This window comes from Entelurus aequoreus, linkage group LG07 (genome assembly GCF_033978785.1).
Source record: "Entelurus aequoreus isolate RoL-2023_Sb linkage group LG07, RoL_Eaeq_v1.1, whole genome shotgun sequence".
NCBI classification, from domain to species: domain Eukaryota; kingdom Metazoa; phylum Chordata; class Actinopteri; order Syngnathiformes; family Syngnathidae; genus Entelurus; species Entelurus aequoreus.
Window position 1 is genome coordinate 25,755,474 of NC_084737.1, and position 20,267 is coordinate 25,775,740.

The 20,267-nt window shown below is 39.9% G+C and overlaps 1 protein-coding gene across 1 annotated transcript in view; it reads left to right on the forward strand.

Annotated features, from left to right (window-relative positions):
* Nucleotides 1-20,267, forward strand: part of LOC133653588 (adenylate cyclase type 6-like) — a 125,936-nt gene that overhangs the window by 63,973 nt on the left and 41,696 nt on the right. Inside the window, exons 4-6 of the mRNA XM_062053024.1 lie at nt 14,009-14,158; nt 14,494-14,615; nt 20,031-20,142. Coding sequence (XP_061909008.1) covers nt 14,009-14,158; nt 14,494-14,615; nt 20,031-20,142 — 384 coding nt within the window. The remainder of the gene's footprint in view (nt 1-14,008; nt 14,159-14,493; nt 14,616-20,030; nt 20,143-20,267) is intronic.

A 20,267-nucleotide genomic window follows, 5' to 3' on the forward strand; every position in this document is an offset into this window, starting at 1 on the left:
CTCTCACTTCATGCGGCCATCATTGTAAACAATAGGGAACTTTGCGTATATGTTCAATTGACTACGTCACGCTACTTCCGGTAGGGGCAAGCCTTTTTTTTATCAGATACCAAAAGTTGCAATCTTTATCGTCGTTGTTCTATACTAAATCCTTTCAGAAAAAATATGGCAATATCGCGAAATGATCAAGTATGACACATAGAATAGATCTGCTATCCCCGTTTAAATAAAAAAAATTCATTTCAGTAGGCCTTTAAATAGTACCACTAAATATGTTTGAGAAGTGATAAAGAAAGCTGTAGAACAATTAAAAGCACACAGATAGAGCGATACTTAGCCTTTTTCGCAACAGCGAACAGACGGCAAGCAGTCACGCACGGTGAACCGGAACCGGAAGTTAGTCAGATGATCAACTTAACCCTCCAAAAGGAGTGTTATGTGGGTTAAGTGCCACCAATTGCCAAAGGGAATCATTCAGAGATGTTTACTAGTGAAATCATACAATTACATACAGTAAACACATGATAATTTATCTGTGGTAGTAGTGTACTCACAGCAGTAAAACTATAAAAAACACATGTATCCTGTATTTATTCCAATAATTTCAGGTCAGCTTCTTGTGCCTATTCTTTTCTCCAAGTTTATACAACACCTAACATTAAAATCTAAACAGGTTGTCTGTTTAGTGTTTACACTCAGTTTATGGTTGGGTGAGGAAAGCAAGGAATATTTGCAAATCTTGTCACACTTAAAAAGAAAAATAGTCCCTGTTTATTAGCAATATGTTTTTTTTTAAAAGTCACAAAAATAAGTAAAAATATATTTATACATACCAGATACAAAATTAGCTGAGCAGATTTGAATGGTATCCACAAATTCACATCCGAATTCTGTTTCAGGCTTGCAAGCCATAATCGCCATCATTCTTTTTAGACCATCGCTCTGTCTGCACCCTTTGTTTTTCACAACTTTGTGCAGATACAGTAGTACTATAGATGTTTTTTTTAATCTGTTTTCTCAATTCTGACAGCCGCAAAAACACTGCAAAAGCTTAGCAGAGATGCTAACTGTCCCTTTCACAGACAATATTTTTGTACTTTCCTCTACCATTGCTGAAGTGCTGGCTTTCAATTAGTTTAAAATACAGAGGCTTCTGGTGTATTTATTTAGTTTAACCATTTTGTTTTCCAACGTGAAAGAGGAGTGAATGAAATCATATATTTACAATTCAATTTGACCCTCGGATTTCCCTTTATGTCTTTGTACTTTTTTGTCCGTATGGATGTGAAATGGTCTTAAATACATTCATCATGGTCTTAAACAAGTCTTAAAAAGTCCTACATTTGACTTGTTGAAACCTGTAGAGACCCGGTATCGGGCTATAATGTTGCATTCCAAATTATTATCCATGATTGAGTCTTTCTGTTGTCATTGCAGAACCCCACTGCATGCTCTAGTATTTTGGTGAGTAAAATGAGATTTCAATAGACAGCTTATTTGCATTGCATTTGCAAAAATATGCATACAAATCACTGCATTAGCAAACGTTTTCCTGCTCAGCACCAGAACCCCAAACATGGGAGCCACAAAGGCAAATTTGAGATGGCTCCTCGCTCATTGCTAAAATCACTTTGACAGCAATGTGTCGGCTTGGATGAAATGTGAGTGCACAAATGAGACGCTGAATTGGCTAATTGTTAAGCAAATGCATCGCACAGCTCTGCGAAGTGCAGGTGGCCCTCTGTCTCAGATAGGCTACTTAACGTGGTTAGTGGACTCCCAGTGTTCCCGGCCATCTGTTTGGGATCAAAGTGATCTGGTTAGATCAGACGACCCTGTTCTGTCAAAAAATTAATAGCACATTTGGGTAAATGCTAATTGAGTGACTATGCTGCACAAATTCAGTAAAGCCGGAAAGGGCACAGGATTTCCCATTTCGATTTTTGCATTGTAGGGCCGCAACCGCCATTTCTGCTGGCTAAGACTTTTGTTTGTAAGGCTCTACTGTATCTGCTGTTTTGTGACAGAGGGAGCAATAGACTGGATGAAAATTAATTTTACAAAAGACAAAAATTAGGGTTCAGACCGAGACAACCTCGACCATATTCCAAAGTTTCACTACCTTGAAAAGTAAGTAAAATTGCTTAAATTGATCCAATTGAGCACATCCTGTGGAAAAGAGATTTGAATTAATTAATTTATTTCATCAGCAGGGATCCTTTAAAAACACACAAAACCATTATTACTTTATTATTACCTCATTTCTGAATAAAATATGTATTCATTTTTGTGCTTACACATGACTAAAAGTAAACAGATGTTTTTTTCTAAAATAGTATATGTTGTTTGTAGCCCGCAGCTAGCTTGGTTAATGCTAACAGCCTACTAAATGCTACGTGTGAAACAGAATAACATAGGCTTTGTTTCGAATTTACCAATCTGTGCCAGTTGATGGCGCTAAAAGTGATGGTCATCTCTTTGTTAGCTCACTATCCCGAGTTCCTTGGCTTGGCTTCAACACAAATAATTGTTTTCCCTGAAATGATCATGTAAACGATTGTGGCATGTTTGCACCATGTTTTAATCGTGTTAAAGTAAATATCAAAATTTTAGAGTCTTGCATTCAGCCATGTAAATGAGCTATTCAGAAGCCCATAAAATCCACAGCGCACTGCGTTTACTACGTCACCCTTTCAAAGCCTATATCGTACTTTCCCTGCTCTCCCATCTCCTCTTCCATAGATGCCATAGCCTGTTTTCTCACGCTCTTTCAGCATTTCCTGAAGCATCTTGAAGAAAACAACAGCAGAAGAGGATGCAAAGCAGAATACAAGCAGCGTACTTTATTTTTCCCTAGTTTTCGAGGCCGAATGTTCTTTCTTTTTCTCTGTTTATCCACAGGTTCTGACTCAGTCTTTCTCTCCTTGAGGCTGCTCCTGATTTTCAGGATTGCATTTGCCGTGACTCGTTTATATTATTTCAATCCAAACCCTTCTTCTAAGAAATCAGAATCACTAGAACGATGACTACAAAATACAATTGGTCTGTCCCATTGTGCATGAGTCACTTTGTTCGGAGAGATCCATACTTTCCTTATAACGTTTGGAAATACGCAGGCTGACCCCTTTGTTAGTTGTATTGATACAACCTGCAACAACGCAGCTGGCAGACATACTGTATGGGCTAATACCATCAAATGATGCCCAAAAATAGTGATTCAGGATGAAAATACTACCAAAACACACAAAGGCTGATTCACTAAAGCAGTGGTTCTTAACCTTGTTGGAGGTACCGAACCCCACCAGTTTCATATGCACATTCACCGAACCCTTCTTTAGTGAAAAATCAATCAATCATCCATCCATTTTCTGCCGCTTGTTCCCTTTGGGGTCGCGGGGGGCGCTGGAGCCTATCTCAGCTACAATCGGGCGGAAGGCAGGGTACACCCTGGACAAGTCGCCACCTCATCGCAGGGCCAACACAGATAGACAGACAACATTCACACTCACATTCACACACTAGGGCCAATTTAGTGTTGCCAATCAACCTATCCCCAGGTGCATGTCTTTGGAAGTGGGAGGAAGCCGGAGTACCCGGAGGGAACTCACGCAGTCACAGGGAGAACATGCAAACTCCACACAGAAAGATCCCGAGCCTGGGATTGAACCCAAGACTACTCAGGACCTTCGTATTGTGAGGCAGACGCACTAACCCCTCTTCCACCGTGCTGCCCATCAATCAATCAATCAATGTTTATTTATATAGCCCTAAATCACAAAAGTCTCAAAGGGCTGCACAAGCCACAACGACATCCTCAGCACAGAGCCCACACAAGGGACGTCGATGTTAATGACTATGAGAAACCTTGGAGAGGACCGCATATGTGGGTAACCCCCCCTCTAAGTACAGTCCCTAGTGGATCCACATAACAGTGAGAGTCCAGTCCATAGTGGGGCCAGCAGGAGACCATCCCGAGCAGAGACAGGTCAGTAGCGCAGAGACGTCCCCAACCGATGCACAGGCGAGCGGTCCACCCCGGGTCCCAACTCTGGACAGCCAGCACCTCATCCATGCTCATCGGAACCGGAATAACCCGGCGAGGGGGCAAAGGAGAAAAGAAAACGGCAGATCAACTGGTCTAAAAAAGGGGGGTCTATTTAAAGGCTAGAGTATACAAATGAGTTTTAAGATGGGACTTAAATGCTTCTACTGAGGTAGCATCTCTAACTTTTACCGGGAGGGCATTCCATAGTACTGGAGCCCGAGCAGAAAACGCTCTGTTTTTTTGTTTTTTTTTCCAAATTCAAGACAAAGTTATGTTTTTTTACTAGTGCACAAAATTAACCATGCAAGAACATCACCCTGTTCAAAGAACAAAACCAACACAGTGCATGAACTCACAACAAATTACACACTTGCAAATCAGATGGAAAATTAGAGGGAACATTGTTTGGGGGTATCCATAATACTTAGACTTTCTTTTTATTGTCATTCACATTTTAACTTTACAGTACAGATACGCCGAAAGGGAGAAGTTTTTATTTACACGATTGATTGATTGAATGAAACTTTTATTAGTAGATTGCACAGTACAGTACATATTCCGTACAATTGACCACTAAATGGTAACACCCGAATACGTTTTTCAACTTGTTTAATCAATTCATGAGTCTGGTGTGTCTTGACCCCTGAGGCCGACTCACCGAACCCCTAGGGTTCGATCGAACCCAGGTTAAGAACCACTGCACTAAAGGTTTGCGTGTACTAAAAAATGTGCAAACTTGATAGCACTTGCAAAGCTGATATACCAAATGTGTGCAAAGTGTATTGTGTCTGTTTTGCGTCTCTGCCTTCATTAATATGCAGAATATATGCTGATCATCAAAACACCCATAATACCGGGAAGAGAAAATGCAAATATACTGTAAAGTACACGCAATGTGATTCATCAACACTCATCACCATTTTGGGAGCACTATTTTGCGTTTTATTTAGCACGTGTGAAAAGAAGGTGCAAACTGACAGGTACACACATGGTTGTGAGAGAGGAGTGCTTGCGCTGCACGGACACACGAGGGACAGAGAATCTTCCGTCCTACGTGTACTTTTCAACATATTTTGACGATCAGAAATAAAAAATATCAGACACGTCATCTATTCAGCAACATCCTTTTATATTTTCCTAGCTGCAGGATGACTTAAAGGGGAACTACACTTTTTTTGGAATTATGCCTATCATTCACTATCATTATGAGAGACATAACGACAGATGGACTTTTTTTTTGTAGTACATTGTAAGTATGAAATTAATGCGATCAAAAGTCAGCTTACAATAGAGCCTATGGGAGCCGTTCAATTCAGCCTATAAAGCCCGTAAAAAAACATCCAAACACCTCCACTGAGGTTTTATATACATGATGTAAGTATATATGTAACAGGCACATTCATAATAACCTTGAATATTTACGTATTTTAAGCATAAGCGACACATTATTTTAAAAAACGCATCCAGATGTGTGCTTTTTCTTTTTCTTCATCATTGATTTCTGACTTCGTGAGAGCCAACAAACATCACTTACTGTATAAGGTCTGCTGTCATTAGGATGTCAACTGCTGGGATGTTCATATATTCCCATTTAGATTAAAAAAATGATTCATAATCCTCATGAAGAAACGAGGTGGGGCGGGGTAAGGACGCAGGGGAAACAGGTGCTTTTCGTGTCATCCTCGCCAGTTCCAGGTCCATGGCGGTCAAAATTTCCCAACTTGTCGGATTATCTCCTCAGTTGGTGGTGTTCTTGTTATATTTCTGTTTGAAAAATGTAACTGAGAGCAAGTTGCAAACAGCTCCTTTTGAAATATGTATTTATTTTTAGTTCTTATATTCTTATTTTTCTAAAAAAAAAAAAAAGGTTGTTGTTAGTATTGAATTAATTTAGTGGCGGTATGTTATGATATGCTTGTAATTAACAAATGTATCCATCTATGATGGAAATGTGTATGTAATCAAACAAAACATCTGTCAACTGACAACTGTCACAAGGGCCTGACAAACACAATTATAATAAAACTGCATTTTGTAACCAAATAAATAACACCCCCAAAAAAATAAGAATAATTTTTAACCACAATAGATGTGCCTGTTTTGTTAAGAGTAGCGCCAATTTTAAAGTACATGAAACTGTCATCTAAAAAGTGCAGACATTTGTATTATGGTGATGAGCCGCAGCTGAAAAAAGTTTACTTTTTTGGGAGGACGATGCAAAGGTACATGCACTTACTTTGCAACAGAAGTGCATACAAGCAATGTTGAGATGCTATTGCTAGGCAGAAGGTATGTGCAGACGCCGTCTGAGCATAACAAAACAGTAATCGCCATTCCAAGCATTTTTCATCGCCGCCAACGGAGTATGTTTTCTTACTTCATTATAGCGAATCTGGCCGCCACATCATTTTATGAGGCATTTTTTTACTAAATGTATTCATTCTTTCCATTTTGACAGAACAAACATGTAATGCATGCAATTGCATATCTTTTCAACTTTAATATCATCTAATAATGCAACAAATACTACATCATCATACATTCCAAGCATATTTTTTGTTACAATAAAGATAAATACTTAAATATCTTCTTGTTCGTTGCTTCAGCTATTGAAATTAAATGTTTAAAACATTTTTTTTAAACAAGACTATAAATAAGTACATAGATGTGCCGTGAGTAGTAAAAAGTATGATCAATAGACGTGGAACGTGATACTATCATGTTTATATACCTATACATTACTAACTTCTTTATATATATATTTATACAAAACTTTTTTTACTTCACTATATTATGGATCACAATGTGGTAAGAAAGGGATGGAAAGAAAAGGTAGGAAAGAGGGAGATAGAGGAAGGGCAAGGAAAAAGAAAAAAGAAACAAACAGAAATTGTATCCACAATTGTACATTTGACATTTTGACATTTGAACAATCGTATAAGGTATGTGTATATTAGGGCTGCAACTAACGATTAATTTGATAATCGATTAATCTGTCGATTATTACTTCGATTAATCGATTAATAATCGGATAAAAGAGACAAACTACATTTATATCCTATCCAGTATTTTATTGAAAAAAAACTGCATACTGGCACCATACTTATTTTGATAATTGTTTCTCAGCTGTTTGTAAATGTTGCAGTTTATAAATAAAGGATTATTAAAAAAAAAAATTACATATACATATATATTTTTTTTAAATAAAAAACAACAACAAAAACTGCGCATGCGCATAGCATAGATCCAACGAATCGATGACTAAATTAATCGGCAACTATTTTAATAATCAATTTTAATCGATTTAATCGATTAGTTGTTGCAGCCCTAGTGTGTGTGTATATATATATATATATATATATATATATATATATATACTACCGTTCAAAAGTTTGGGGTCACATTGAAATGTCCTTATTTTTGAAGAAAAAGCACTGTACTTTTCAATGAAGATAACTTTAAACTAGTCTTAACTTTACTAATGTGGTAAATGACTATTCTAGCTGCAAATGTCTGGTTTTTGGTGCAATATCTACATAGGTGTATAGAGGCCCATTTCCAGCAACTATCACTCCAGTGTTCTAATGGTACAATGTGTTTGCTCATTGGCTCAGAAGGCTAATTGATGATTAGAAAACCCTTGTGCAATCATGTTCACACATCTGAAAACAGTTTAGCTCGTTACAGAAGCTACAAAACTGACCTTCCTCTGAGCAGATTGAGTTTCTGGAGCATCACATTTGTGGGGTCAATTAAACGCTCAAAATGGCCAGAAAAAGAGAACTTTCATCTGAAACTCGACAGTCTATTCTTGTTCTTAGAAATGAAGGCTATTCCACAAAATTGTTTGGGTGACCCCAAACTTTTGAACGGTAGTGTATATACAGTATATATATATATATATATATATATATATATATATATATATATATATATATATATATATATATATATATATATATATATATATATATATATATATATATATATATATATATATATATATATATATATATACATATGTGTGTATAGTCGAGGTTTCTGTGGTTTATCCGTTATACAGTGCTCAATACCAGGGTAGAGCGGAATATACGTTAGGTCAGGTTAGGTCAGGTCAAGCCTGTTTTGCAGGGAAACCTGCAAAACAGGCTTGTAGGGACGATATAGCCTCTTGTGTTTTTTCCTGACCTAACGTATGTATATATTGGTAAATGCATGTATTTACATGCTTAACAATGCATGTGATAAAGGACTATGATTTTGACAGAGACTCTAGAGTCCTTTCTTGTGTTGTCAGAAGATTGATATATTGCTTGTATGGTCTGCTGACAACAATGTTTCTTTTCCAAAAATCTTACCCTAGTTCGATTCACTTTTGAATGGATTTATTGTGGGGGGGGCAAAATGTGAATGAGACTTTTTATTTTTTCTACTCGCACAATCTATTTTTTAGGCGCATATGCGAATGAAATGCTTGGTTAGCCGGATAGCCTGCACCTTGCAACTCTATAAAAGTTGGCCCTGAAAGCAGCCCGACAGTAAAGGCATCAACCATTCTCCATCATCCTGACATCAAGGAGGAGGAAAAACTTATTTTTCTTTCTTCTTGCATCCAAACCTGACCTGAAAGAATAAATATAACATGTTATACATATATATACAGTATATATATAATTTTTTGCTGCACTCTGCTTGCATCATGTGGCTATTCACCCAATAAAAAAAGGTCGGTAACACTTTAGTATGGGGAACATATTCACCATTAATTAGTTGCTTATTAAAGTAACAAATACTTAATTTAGAGTTATTTGGACACTAAGGGAACATATATGGGTTAGGGTGAAGTGAAGTGAAGTGAATTATATTTATATAGCGCTTTTCTTTAGTGATTCAAAGCGCTTTACATTGTGAAACCCAATATCTAAGTTACATTTTTTTAAACCAGTGTGGGTGGCACTGGGAGCAGGTGGGTAAAGTGTCTTGCCCAAGGACACAACGGCAGTGACTAGGATGGCGGAAGCGGGGATCGAACCTGGAACCCGCAAGTTACTCGCACGGCCACTCTACACCGCCCCAAGGGTTAGGGTTAGGGTTAGGGTTGGGGTTAGGGTTAGGATTAGACTAATAAGTAATAAGGGTTAGGGTTAGTGTTAGTTAACTCTTAGTTAATGGCTTACTGGTTGTATAATAAGGGCATGCAGAAAAAGGCATTAATAAGTACTTAATAATGACTAATTAAGAGCCAATATGTTACTAATTTGCATGTTAATAAGCAACTAATTAATGGTGAATATGCTCCCCATACTAAAGTGTTACCAAAAGATCTTTTGCAGCTGAGAACCAACAGTATATTTATTTTCGCATGCTCCCAATTTGTTGTGCTTGCAAATGGAAGTCATCAGATGCGGTCTTTTGGAATAAACACACAGGAATTAGTTTTATAAATAAATGATAAATGGGTTATACTTGTATAGCGCTTTTCTACCTTCAAGGTACTCAAAGCGCTTTTGACAGTATTTCCACATTTACCCATTCACACACACATTCACACACTGATGGCGGGAGCTGCCATGCAAGGCGCTAACCAGCAGCCATCAGAGGCAAAGGGTGAAGTGTCTTGCCCAAGGACACAACGGACGTGACTAGGAAGGTAGAAGGTGGGAATTGAACCCCAGTAACCAGCAACACTCCGATTGCTGGCACAGCCACTCTACCAACTTCGCCACGCCGTTTCCCCCCCTGAAAGCCGTTGTCACATCGTGGCTGCCTTGTTGTGGCAACAAGTGGCGACTTCTTATGTGTACAGTGTAAATGTTTTTTGTCAGACTTTGCTCCCAGCTTCTTTCACGGCTTAGTCCGGAAGTGTTTGGAATCCATCTGGATTTAATTTCATTCACATTTTCACGGATAAATATGCGTGCATTGTTTGTACGCTAATCTGCAGTCACGTGCCCCGGGTGCCGAACACACACACACACACACACACACACACACACACACACACACACACACACACACACACACACACACACACACACACACACACACACACACACACACACACACACACACACACACACACACACACACAAGTCTTGCAGCAGAGCAGTTGTTTGTCACAAGTGTGGGTACTGTGACAGTCATTTCCATTTAGCCCTAAGATGTCCTATTCAGACGTATTGAAAAGTGTCCTTTATGTGTATGCTTGCATGTCTTTTTTTCATTATTGATGATCTGATCTTCAGAGGAAACACTCTGTGCTCCGGTCATAGGTCAAGTGACTTTCCCAGGCTGGAGTGTGTTTCTGTGCACAGTGTGTGTGTTTACGTACTGTACGGGTGTGTTTGAGAGGGGAAGTCCACAGCTCAAGGCTCCGTTTCTGATGTTCAGGCTTTGGCTGTGAACGGGTAAAGGGGAATCACTAACAGACACCCATCCAAAAACACAGCAGAGGCTAAAAGCAGCACAGCGTAGGAATGCGTTTGAGGTTGATGACCCCCACAAGGCAAACTGTCACAGATAATGCTGTTGTTCGCTCGCCGTCATCGTCAACAATATTGGCCTGTTTCTTAACGCTAAAACTAATTTCTTACACTTTTGACCGGATTATATTTCTGTCACACTGCACTAAAATGGTGTCCACTCCCCTCAACATTCTGGCTATGTGCACGCACGTTAATGTTATCACCATCTAGGGAATCTAAGGTTTCAGAAAGGCCATGTTTCTCCGCAAACTTATCTTTGGTTCGGTCAGTGTCTGACATGTTGTTTTCCACAGTTACAACTATGTGGTGAAATCATACAACATTCAACAATTGCTTGAACCTCCCTTCTAAATGGCAGAAATGACTAAAAGTGTTATTTCCAGTCAGTAAGTGAGATTAGGTTATTTTTATACAGTTCAATCAGATCCAGCACAATAGCTGTGTTGCAAAACATTGTTATATGTTGAGTTGAATGATGTCTCATTTTAAAAAATGTAGATGGGTTATACTTGTATAGCGCTTTTCTACCTTCAAGGTACTCAAAGCGCTTTGACACTATTTCCACATTCACCCATTCACACACTGATGGCGGGAGCTGCTATGCAAGGCCCTAACTACGACCCATCAGGAGCAAGGGTGAAGTGTCTTGCTCAAGGACACAACGGACGTGACGAGGTTGGTAGTAGGTGGGGATTGAACCAGGAACCCTCAGGTTGCTGGCGCGGCCACTCTCCCAAATGCGCCACGCGCATTTTTCTGTTGTTTTTTTCCCCTCAAAATATGTTGTTCCTTTAAGAATATGATAATAATACTAATAATAATGATAACAATAGTAATAATATTACGAGTTTGTAACTGCACAACATAGTGTGTCAAAAATCCTGCCTGTAAGAAAACAAATGTTTAGTTATACTTTTACCAATGATTACTATGGTTGTTAATTAATTTATTGGTTAAATAGTATTGCTTTTTTTTTTTTTACAAACATTTTTTAATAATTATTTTGTTGATATTTTAATTGTATTATATATTTTTCGGGGGCTTTTAATATTTAAATCAAGGGTGTGCAAACTTTGCCCACCAAGGACCGCATAGTGAAAAGCCATGGGCTTGCATGGACAACACGTGTGTGTGTGTGCCCCCTTTTTTTTCCCGCGCAAATCCAAGCGTGACGGCTGACAGTTTGACATTAACTGTCAAACAAAAAACAATCGAATCAATTGATTGATTGATTATTATGCTTGCTACACACATACAGCGATTATGGACCACTATCCTCCGCCTAAGGAGGGGGAAACAGTGCACTGTCAACACCGTGTGTGGTGGGGATGGTGTGCTACTGACGTCGACTCAGGCTGTTATGAATCAGTGAAAAAATACTTCGAAGTCCTCCTCAATCCCACCTACACATATTCCAATGAGGACGCAGTGCCTGGGGAATCTGTGGTGGGCTCTACTATTTCTGGGGCTGATGTTGCCGAGGTAGTTAAAAAGCTCCTCGGTGGCAGGGCCCAGGGGGTGGATGAGATCCGCCCGGAGTTCCTTAAGGCTCTGGATGCTGGGGGGCTGTCTTGGTTGACAAGACTCTGCTGCATTGCGTGGACATCGGGGACAGTGCCTCTGGATTGGCAGAATGGCATAGTGGTTCCTCCATTTAAAAAGGGAAACCTTAGGGTGTGTTCCAATTATCGTGGGAAAACACTCCTCAGCCTTCCCGTTAAGGTCTATTTGGGTGTACTGGAGAGGAGGCTATGTCAGATAGTCAAACCTGGGATAGCAGTGTGGTTTTTGTTCTGGTCGTGGAACTGTGGACCGACTCTATACTCTCGGCAGGATTCTCGAGGGTGCATGGGAGCTTGCCCAACCAGTCTACTTGTGTTTTGTTTTGTGGACTTAGAGAAGGCATTCGACCGTGTACCTTAGGAAGTCCTGTGGAGAGTGCTCAGAGAGTATGGGGTATTGGACTGCCTGATTGTGGCGGTCCGCTACCTGTATGATCAGTGTCAGAGCTTGGTCCGCATTGCCGGCAGTAAGTCAGACCCCTTTCCAGTGAGGGTTGAATTCCGCCAGTGCTGCCCTCTGTCACCAATTCTGTTCACAACAGAATTTCTAGGCGCAGTCAGAGCTTTGATGGGATCCGGTTTGGTGACTGCAGGATTAGGTCTCGGCTTTTTGCGGATGATGTGGTCTTGCTGGCTTCATCTGACCAAGGTCTTCAGCTCTCACTGGATCGGTTCGCCGCTGAGTGTGAAGCGACTGGGATGAAAATCAGCACTTCCAAGTCCGAGTGCATGGTTCTCGCCCGGAGAAGGGTGATGTGCCATCTCCGCGTTGGGGAGGAGATCCTTCCCCAAAGTGGAGGAGTTGAAATACAATAAACAGGACAATAATCCTAGCACTGACTTAATAGGATTAACAAAGCTGGTTAAAGTATTGTGTCGGCTTGCCATCTGTGTCTAAAGCTGTGGGGAATGTCTTCCTGTCGTCATACAATTGTTTACATCAGTGGTGTCCAAAGTGTGGCCCGGGGGCCATTTGCGGCCCGTAGCTCATTTTTAGATGGCCCGCGACACCGACAAAATACAATTTGTGCTTAGGAAAAATGGAACCAGACCAAATTCCCCCAAAATGGGACCTGAAAACCAAAATTGCTGTTGACCTGTGCGTCTTTTACATGGTGTTTGATGAACATATGTAAACATTGCTTGCAAGATATGGTAAGATTTTGAGTTTGCGAAAGCAAAATATTTAAAATAATAAGTATTGATAAAGACTAATTATAAGATGAATAATTGATTGAACTACATTTTACTAGTTTTTTGCTACGTTTAGTTTTATGTATGCACTCCGGGATGCAGGTACGGCAGGCAAGTGCAGAAAACAATGGTAATGGTAAGATTTTGAGTGTGCTAAGCCTTATAATGTAATAATCCTACTAATATTGATAAAGAATAGTAATAAGAATAATTGATTCAACTACATTGTATTAGTTTTTGTTACGTTAGGCACTCCGGGATGCAGAGACGGCAGGCAAGTGCAGTAAACAAGTCTTCTTTACCGGAGAAAGGCAGGTGCACAAATGGAAAAGAGACGCATGAACTGTAAAGGTACAACGTTGAGGTCGTGAAAAAGGACGTGGAACAAAAAATAAGAGCGCTGGACAGGAAATCATGCAAAATAAAAAAAAAAACTAATAATAACTGGCATGTAAGAGGTTTTCAGGTCCTGAATGTACAAAAAAAAAGTATAAAGTGGCCCCGAGAGCCTTCAACTTTTCTGTATGCGGCCCTTGCTGGAAAAACTTTGGACACCCCTGGTTTACATAATTGTTACATGCGGAGCAAACCACAAGCCACGTCACCATCCTCCAATCCGTCGCCCTTGTTCGTATGTTTATTGATCTGACACAAACCCGGCAGAGTTCGCCATTTTCCCACGTTGTGACATTTCCTTCTTGTCGTGTGTTGCGTATTTTCAGATAACAGCCAACGTTGTCATCTTCCTTTGCACTAACATGATCGGGGTCTGCACCCACTACCCCGCTGAGGTCTCCCAGAGACAAGCCTTCCAGGAGACCAGAGGCTACATTCAGGCCAGAATTCACCTGCAGAGGGAAAACCAGCAGCAGGTACACACACACACATGCACCTATTGGAGGTAATGACACAGGGGCCATCTGTTGGGAAAATGCATGCAAAAGAGCAACACATGCCGTCTCAATTTTCCTGTCTCATTTGTTTGTCTCAGTATTCCGAGGTCAACAATATGTTTCGAAGTGTAACACATATCCCCGCTCTTGACTAACACATTCCCACGCACATGCCAACCAGGCAGCGTGACTCATTACACACATTCTAACTGCGGAAACGTGACTAAATTAATGGACTCTCTCACTGTTGGGCTTTCTTTAATTTTCTTCTCCTCTCTTCTCTCTCCCTCTCGCTCGCTCGCTCGCTCTCTCAGGAGCGCCTACTACTGTCAGTGCTGCCAAGGCACGTTGCCATGGAGATGAAGGCCGATATCAATGCGAAGAAGGAAGATATGATGTTCCACAAGATCTACATCCAAAAACATGACAATGTTAGGTAAAGCCGGCGCACACACACACACACACACACACAAAAGAGGTCGAAGATCTTCTCGATTTTGCTGTCACATGGTGTCGCCCATGGCACTGACCTCACTGACTGATGTGTCAGTTACACAGTCACTCCAGCAGCTATTTCCCTGACAGCATGTATTATGCATGTCCTTGTTTATCAACACTGACAGCACTGTGGCTCACTGCTGGGCTTTCTCCTGCAAATTATTGGAGCCGGTCCTCAAGTTTGCGCGCCCGCTGCTTCGGCCCTCACCGCTGGGTTTCACCCCATGTGAGTGGAAATAACTCAGCCCTTACAAGCCGCGGCAAATCTCCACCCATTAGTTGACCGTGTATCCCCCTGTTGGGGCGTTTAACGTTGCCGTGGCGATTGGCGGTGGGGAACAAGGAAAACAAGGGAGAATGGCCTCTATCCGGTGACCCATATACGATATTTACCTGTGGAGTGCTTTGTCAAACAACTTGTTGCACAAAGGCATTTGTTGGTAGAGCAGCCGTGCCAGCAGCTTGAGGGTTCCAGGTTCAATTCCCGCTTCCACCATTCATACTTCAATCAATCAATCAATCAATGTTTATTTATATAGCCCTAAATCACAAGTGTCTCAAAGGGCTGTACAAGCCACAACGACATCCTCGGTACAGAGCCCACATACGGGCAAGGAAAACTCACCCCAGTGGGACGTCAATGTGAATGACTATGAGAAACCTTGGAGAGGACCGCATATGTGGGTAACCCCCCCCCCCCTCTAGGGGAGACCGAAAGCAATGGATGTCGAGTGGGTCTGACATAATATTGTGAAAGTCCAACACATCAGCGAAAGTCCAGTCCATGGTGGGGCCAGCGGGAACCATCCCGAGCGGAGACGGGTCAGCAGCGTAGAGATGTCCCCATCCGATGGACAGGCTAGTAGAGTAGAGCAGAGTAGAAAAGAAAAGAAAAGAAACGGCAGATCAACTGGTCTAAAAAGGGAGTCTATTTAAAGGCTAGAGTATACAAATGAGTTTTAAGATGAGACTTAAATGCTTCTACTGAGGTAGCATCTCTAACTTTTACCGGGAGGGCATTCCATAATATTGGAGCCCGAATAGAAAACGCTCTATAGCCCGCAGACATTTTTTGGGCTCTGGGAATCACTAATAAGCCGGAGTTCTTTGAACGCAGATTTCTTGCCGGGACATATGGTACAATACAATCGGCAAGATAGGCAGGAGCTTGACCGTGTAGTATTTTATACGTAAGTAGTAAAACCTTAAAGTCGCATCTTAGGTGCACAGGAAGCCAGTGCAAGTGAGCCAGTATAGGCGTAATATGATCAAACTTTCTTGTTTTTGTCAAAAGTCTAGCAGCCGCATTTTGTACCATCTGTAATCTTTTAATGCTAGACATAGGGAGGCCCGAAAATAAAACGTTACAGTAATCGAGACGAGATGTAACGAACGCATGAATAATGATCTCAGCATCGCTTGTGGACAAAATGGAACGAATTTTAGCGATATTACGGAGATGAAAGAAGGCCGTTTTAGTAACACTCTTAATGTGTGACTCAAACGAGAGAGTTGGGTCGAAGATAATACCCAGATTCTTTACCGAGTCGCCTTGTTTAATTGTTTGGTTGTCAAATGTTAAGGTGGTATTATTAAATAGATGTCGGTGTTGAGCAGGACCGATAATCAGCAAGACACGTTACCCAGCAGCTCCCAGTGCCACCCACGCTGGTTTAAATGTAGCTTAAAGATGTAAATTGGCTAGGTTTCACTTTGAGTCTCTAGAGCAGGGTTGTCAAACTCATTTTAGCTCCGGGGCCACATGGACGAACATCTATTCCCAAGTGGGCCAAACTGGTAAAATCATGGCATGATAACTTAAAAATAAAGACAACGTCTGATTGCTTTCTTTGTTTAAAAATATAACAAACACATTCTCAAAATGTGGCGGTTAATAGTCTTAACTCTATATTAATTTGTCGTTATTTGTACTTTCTGAATAAATGATTTGTTCAGTTCAGTTCAGTTCAGTTTCAGTATATTTCGAACATGCATACAATACAATGTAATTCATCACATATTTCCAGTTGTTTCATTACAGCACGTCCGAAAAGGAGTAGGAAGAAACTGAGTTTATTTAATCCTACACCTTTTCCTACCATAGCAATTGTATCCTATTTCCTTGTTCTCTGTAACAGAACAGTGAACAAACAAATAATATACCATAGTAAGTAAACACATATTAAATACATAAATAATGTTTGTCTCAGTAAAAACATTTTTTAAAATAAAAATTAAAAAAGGGTTCAAGATGTTCATCATAATTCTTGTTCTGTGTACTTTGTGAACACCTGTAGTTTGAACAGTCAATCATATTGGTGCTGTGTTTGATTTCTTTGGTTAATCGGTTCCATAATTTAATTCCATATACAGATATGCTAAAGAGTGTTGTACGAGCATACAAATGTTTTAAATTAGATTTTCCTTTAAGGTTATATTTCTCCTCTTTTGTTGAGAAGAATTGTTGTACATTCTTGGGTAGCAAGTTATAGTTTGCTTTGTGCATAATTGTAGCTTTTTGCAAATGCACCAAATAGTTGAATTTCAATATTTTTGATTCAATAAATAAATGGTTTGTATGTTCTCTGTATCCACCATTATGTATTATTGTAATTGATCTTTTTTGTAACACCGTTAGTGAATGAAGTGCACATTTGTAGTTGTTTCTCCATATTTCTGCACAATAACTCAGATATTTGATCAAGGTAATTAGTCAAATAGGTGGGATTGAGTCTGGCAGAGTTTTAAAATTCTCCCATTGGTGTTAATTTTTTTTTAATCTATCAGAAGATGTAATGAATAATAATATCAAAATCAAATTACAGGATGTTATTAGTAATTTCCTCATTTCCTCAACTGATGTACTAACATCATGTGGTTTATTCTGTACACATGTAGCATCATCTACAACAAAACTTTTGAATTTGGAGTCATTTCATTAATCACACATGAAGTTAAAAGGAGATACATATTATATCAGCATATTTTTAGAAAACGTGTCCCCATGCAGTCATAAGTAGAAGAGCACGAAATGTAGATTATTAAAAACATTTTTGGGGGCGATAGAAATGTCACAGGTTACATTACCAACAACATCTTTGACAATCACGGCATGATCATAACAATCCACATTTTGTAGTAATAAGCAGCGTAAGTATGTAGTGTCCAAACACGGTAGTGTTGCCTCTACTCTCCTATCTCACACGGCACATAGCTCCGCCCCCTTTGAAGTCATGCGCGCTCTCGCGGCAGGGGGTACAAAGAATTGCTATGGTGACATCCCTTTACAACAGCATCTTTTTTCATTAAACAATTTCAGCTCATTTTTATACTTAGCAAACTCATCTCGCAGGCCGCAAAAAAACTATTTACGTTTGACACCCCTGCTCTAGAGAAAAAGCGCTATATAAATGCAATTCAATCACAACAGTGAATTATTAGAATGTAAAACAGTAGTAACCAAATGGTTGTTAAAAATAGACACTGCATGCCTCACCACATACTCTCTCACAATTGTCATGTGTATCCTAAGAACTACAATTTTCTGCATGTGGATATTTGTGTTTGGTGTAGTTCTTTGTCGGGAACACATTTGTTTTTATATTATTTGCCCTGTTATGCAAAACAATAAATGGCCACTAGGTACCATATCTGAGTTATTGTGTAGACATATAGGGAAATAAGTACAAATAAGTAAGCTTATTTAGCTGACAGTGTTACAGGTCAGTTAGAACAGTGGTCCCCAACCACCGGGCCGCGGCCCGGTACCGGTCCGTGGATCGATTGGTACCGGGCCGCACAAGAAATAAAAAATAAAATAAAATAAATAAATATATAAACATATATATTTTTATTTTTATTAAATCAACATAAAAAACACAAGATACACTTACAATTAGTGCACCAACCCGTATAGATCAATACAGTCTGCAGAGATACAGTCCATAAGCACACATGATTGTATTTTTTTATGACAAAAAAAAAGAATAATACCATCCCCCAATACCCTTCCCGGTCCGCAGTTACAAAAAGGTTGGGGACCACTGAGTTAGAATAATAATACTGTTGGTTATCGAGAACATTGAAAGCCTTTATTTATTGAATGAAAAAGGAGAAATATAACCTTAGGAAAAAATCTAACTTAAAACATTTGTATGACAGTACAACACTTCAGACATTTAGTATATCAGTACGTGGAATTAAATGACTGTATGTAATGGATTTAACAAATAAATCAAAGTACTAATAGGTTCCAGTTTAAGAAACTGTTCAAAGTGTACAAAGAAGAAGAATCCTGATAAACATATTTGAACCTAACCGAAAAAAATTATTTAATCACAACTTAATTAACTATTTATTCATGGGAAGCTTCTTTATTTTGTATTTTTTTATTTACTTATTTAGTTATCTATGTGTCTATTTGTCTGTGTTACAGATTGAGTACAGGAAGTGAACAAACAAATGTGTTAGAAAACGCTATGAAAACTAAATTTTCGACATGTTGTAACGACTAACTGGAAATACGTGATGTTCCATACTCTAACCGTATGCATGTTTGAAATAAACGTAAATCATAACCATAACCAAGGGGAAGCTGGCTCTCAGGAGGATAATAAAAAGCTATAGTGCTTGTGTATAGCGCTCATCCTAAATAGAACATATATGAACGTTTGCTGTTTTTTATTACGGTGATTTTTGTTGACGAAAAACAGACATTTGTCTGGCGCTTCTAGAAGGCCCAAAGAAAATGTCACTGCTGTAACTGCCGAGGGCGAGCCAGTGTGTTTGCTGTAAAATGCAATGCGCAGCCATTGCAAGACTGGAAAATTAATGCAGAAAATGTATGTTATGAAAACGTATCACTAGTTGATCTTTATGCAGCCGAGAGTCCGGCTTCTCTTCCATTAACGGTCTTTATTTATATTTATGAACATTAAAAAAAAACAACAACACACAAATGACCCTCAACCTGCAGCCCTTTGAGCAGCTTTTTTTGGGACAGTTTTTGCCCCACTGGAGAATCCCAGGGGGCCGAGAGCACCGTGTACTGTACTGACCTTAACTGGAACTCAATGTGTGTTTTCCCCTCGCCTCTCATTACTATCAAAAGTTAGCAATGAATGGCATGCAGACAGGGGGAGGCGAGATGTTTCTCATAGGGAAGGGCTGGAGGAGGTGACCTACATTGGCCCAGATGATGAGCGTCGGATCAGAACAAATGTCTCTCTCTCTCTCCCGCCCTCTGGTTTCACACAGCAGCTGGACAGCTAATTGCCTCTGTAGTTTATTACATGATGTCATGTTTTGTCTTCTTGTTTCTGTCTATTTTGGGTACCCTCCAACACCCCACCAGCATATTGTTTGCAGACATCGAGGGCTTCACCAGCCTGGCGTCTCAGTGCACGGCCCAGGAGCTGGTCATGACGCTCAATGAGCTGTTCGCCCGCTTCGATAAGCTCGCCTCGGTGGGTTCTGACCTCCTTTTGACAACAACTCTGATCATGTGATGATGTCCGTCTTTTGAAAGTGGACACGGGGGTTGGGTTACTTAAGCATTGTGTAACACATCAATTAGACTCTGCAGATACTG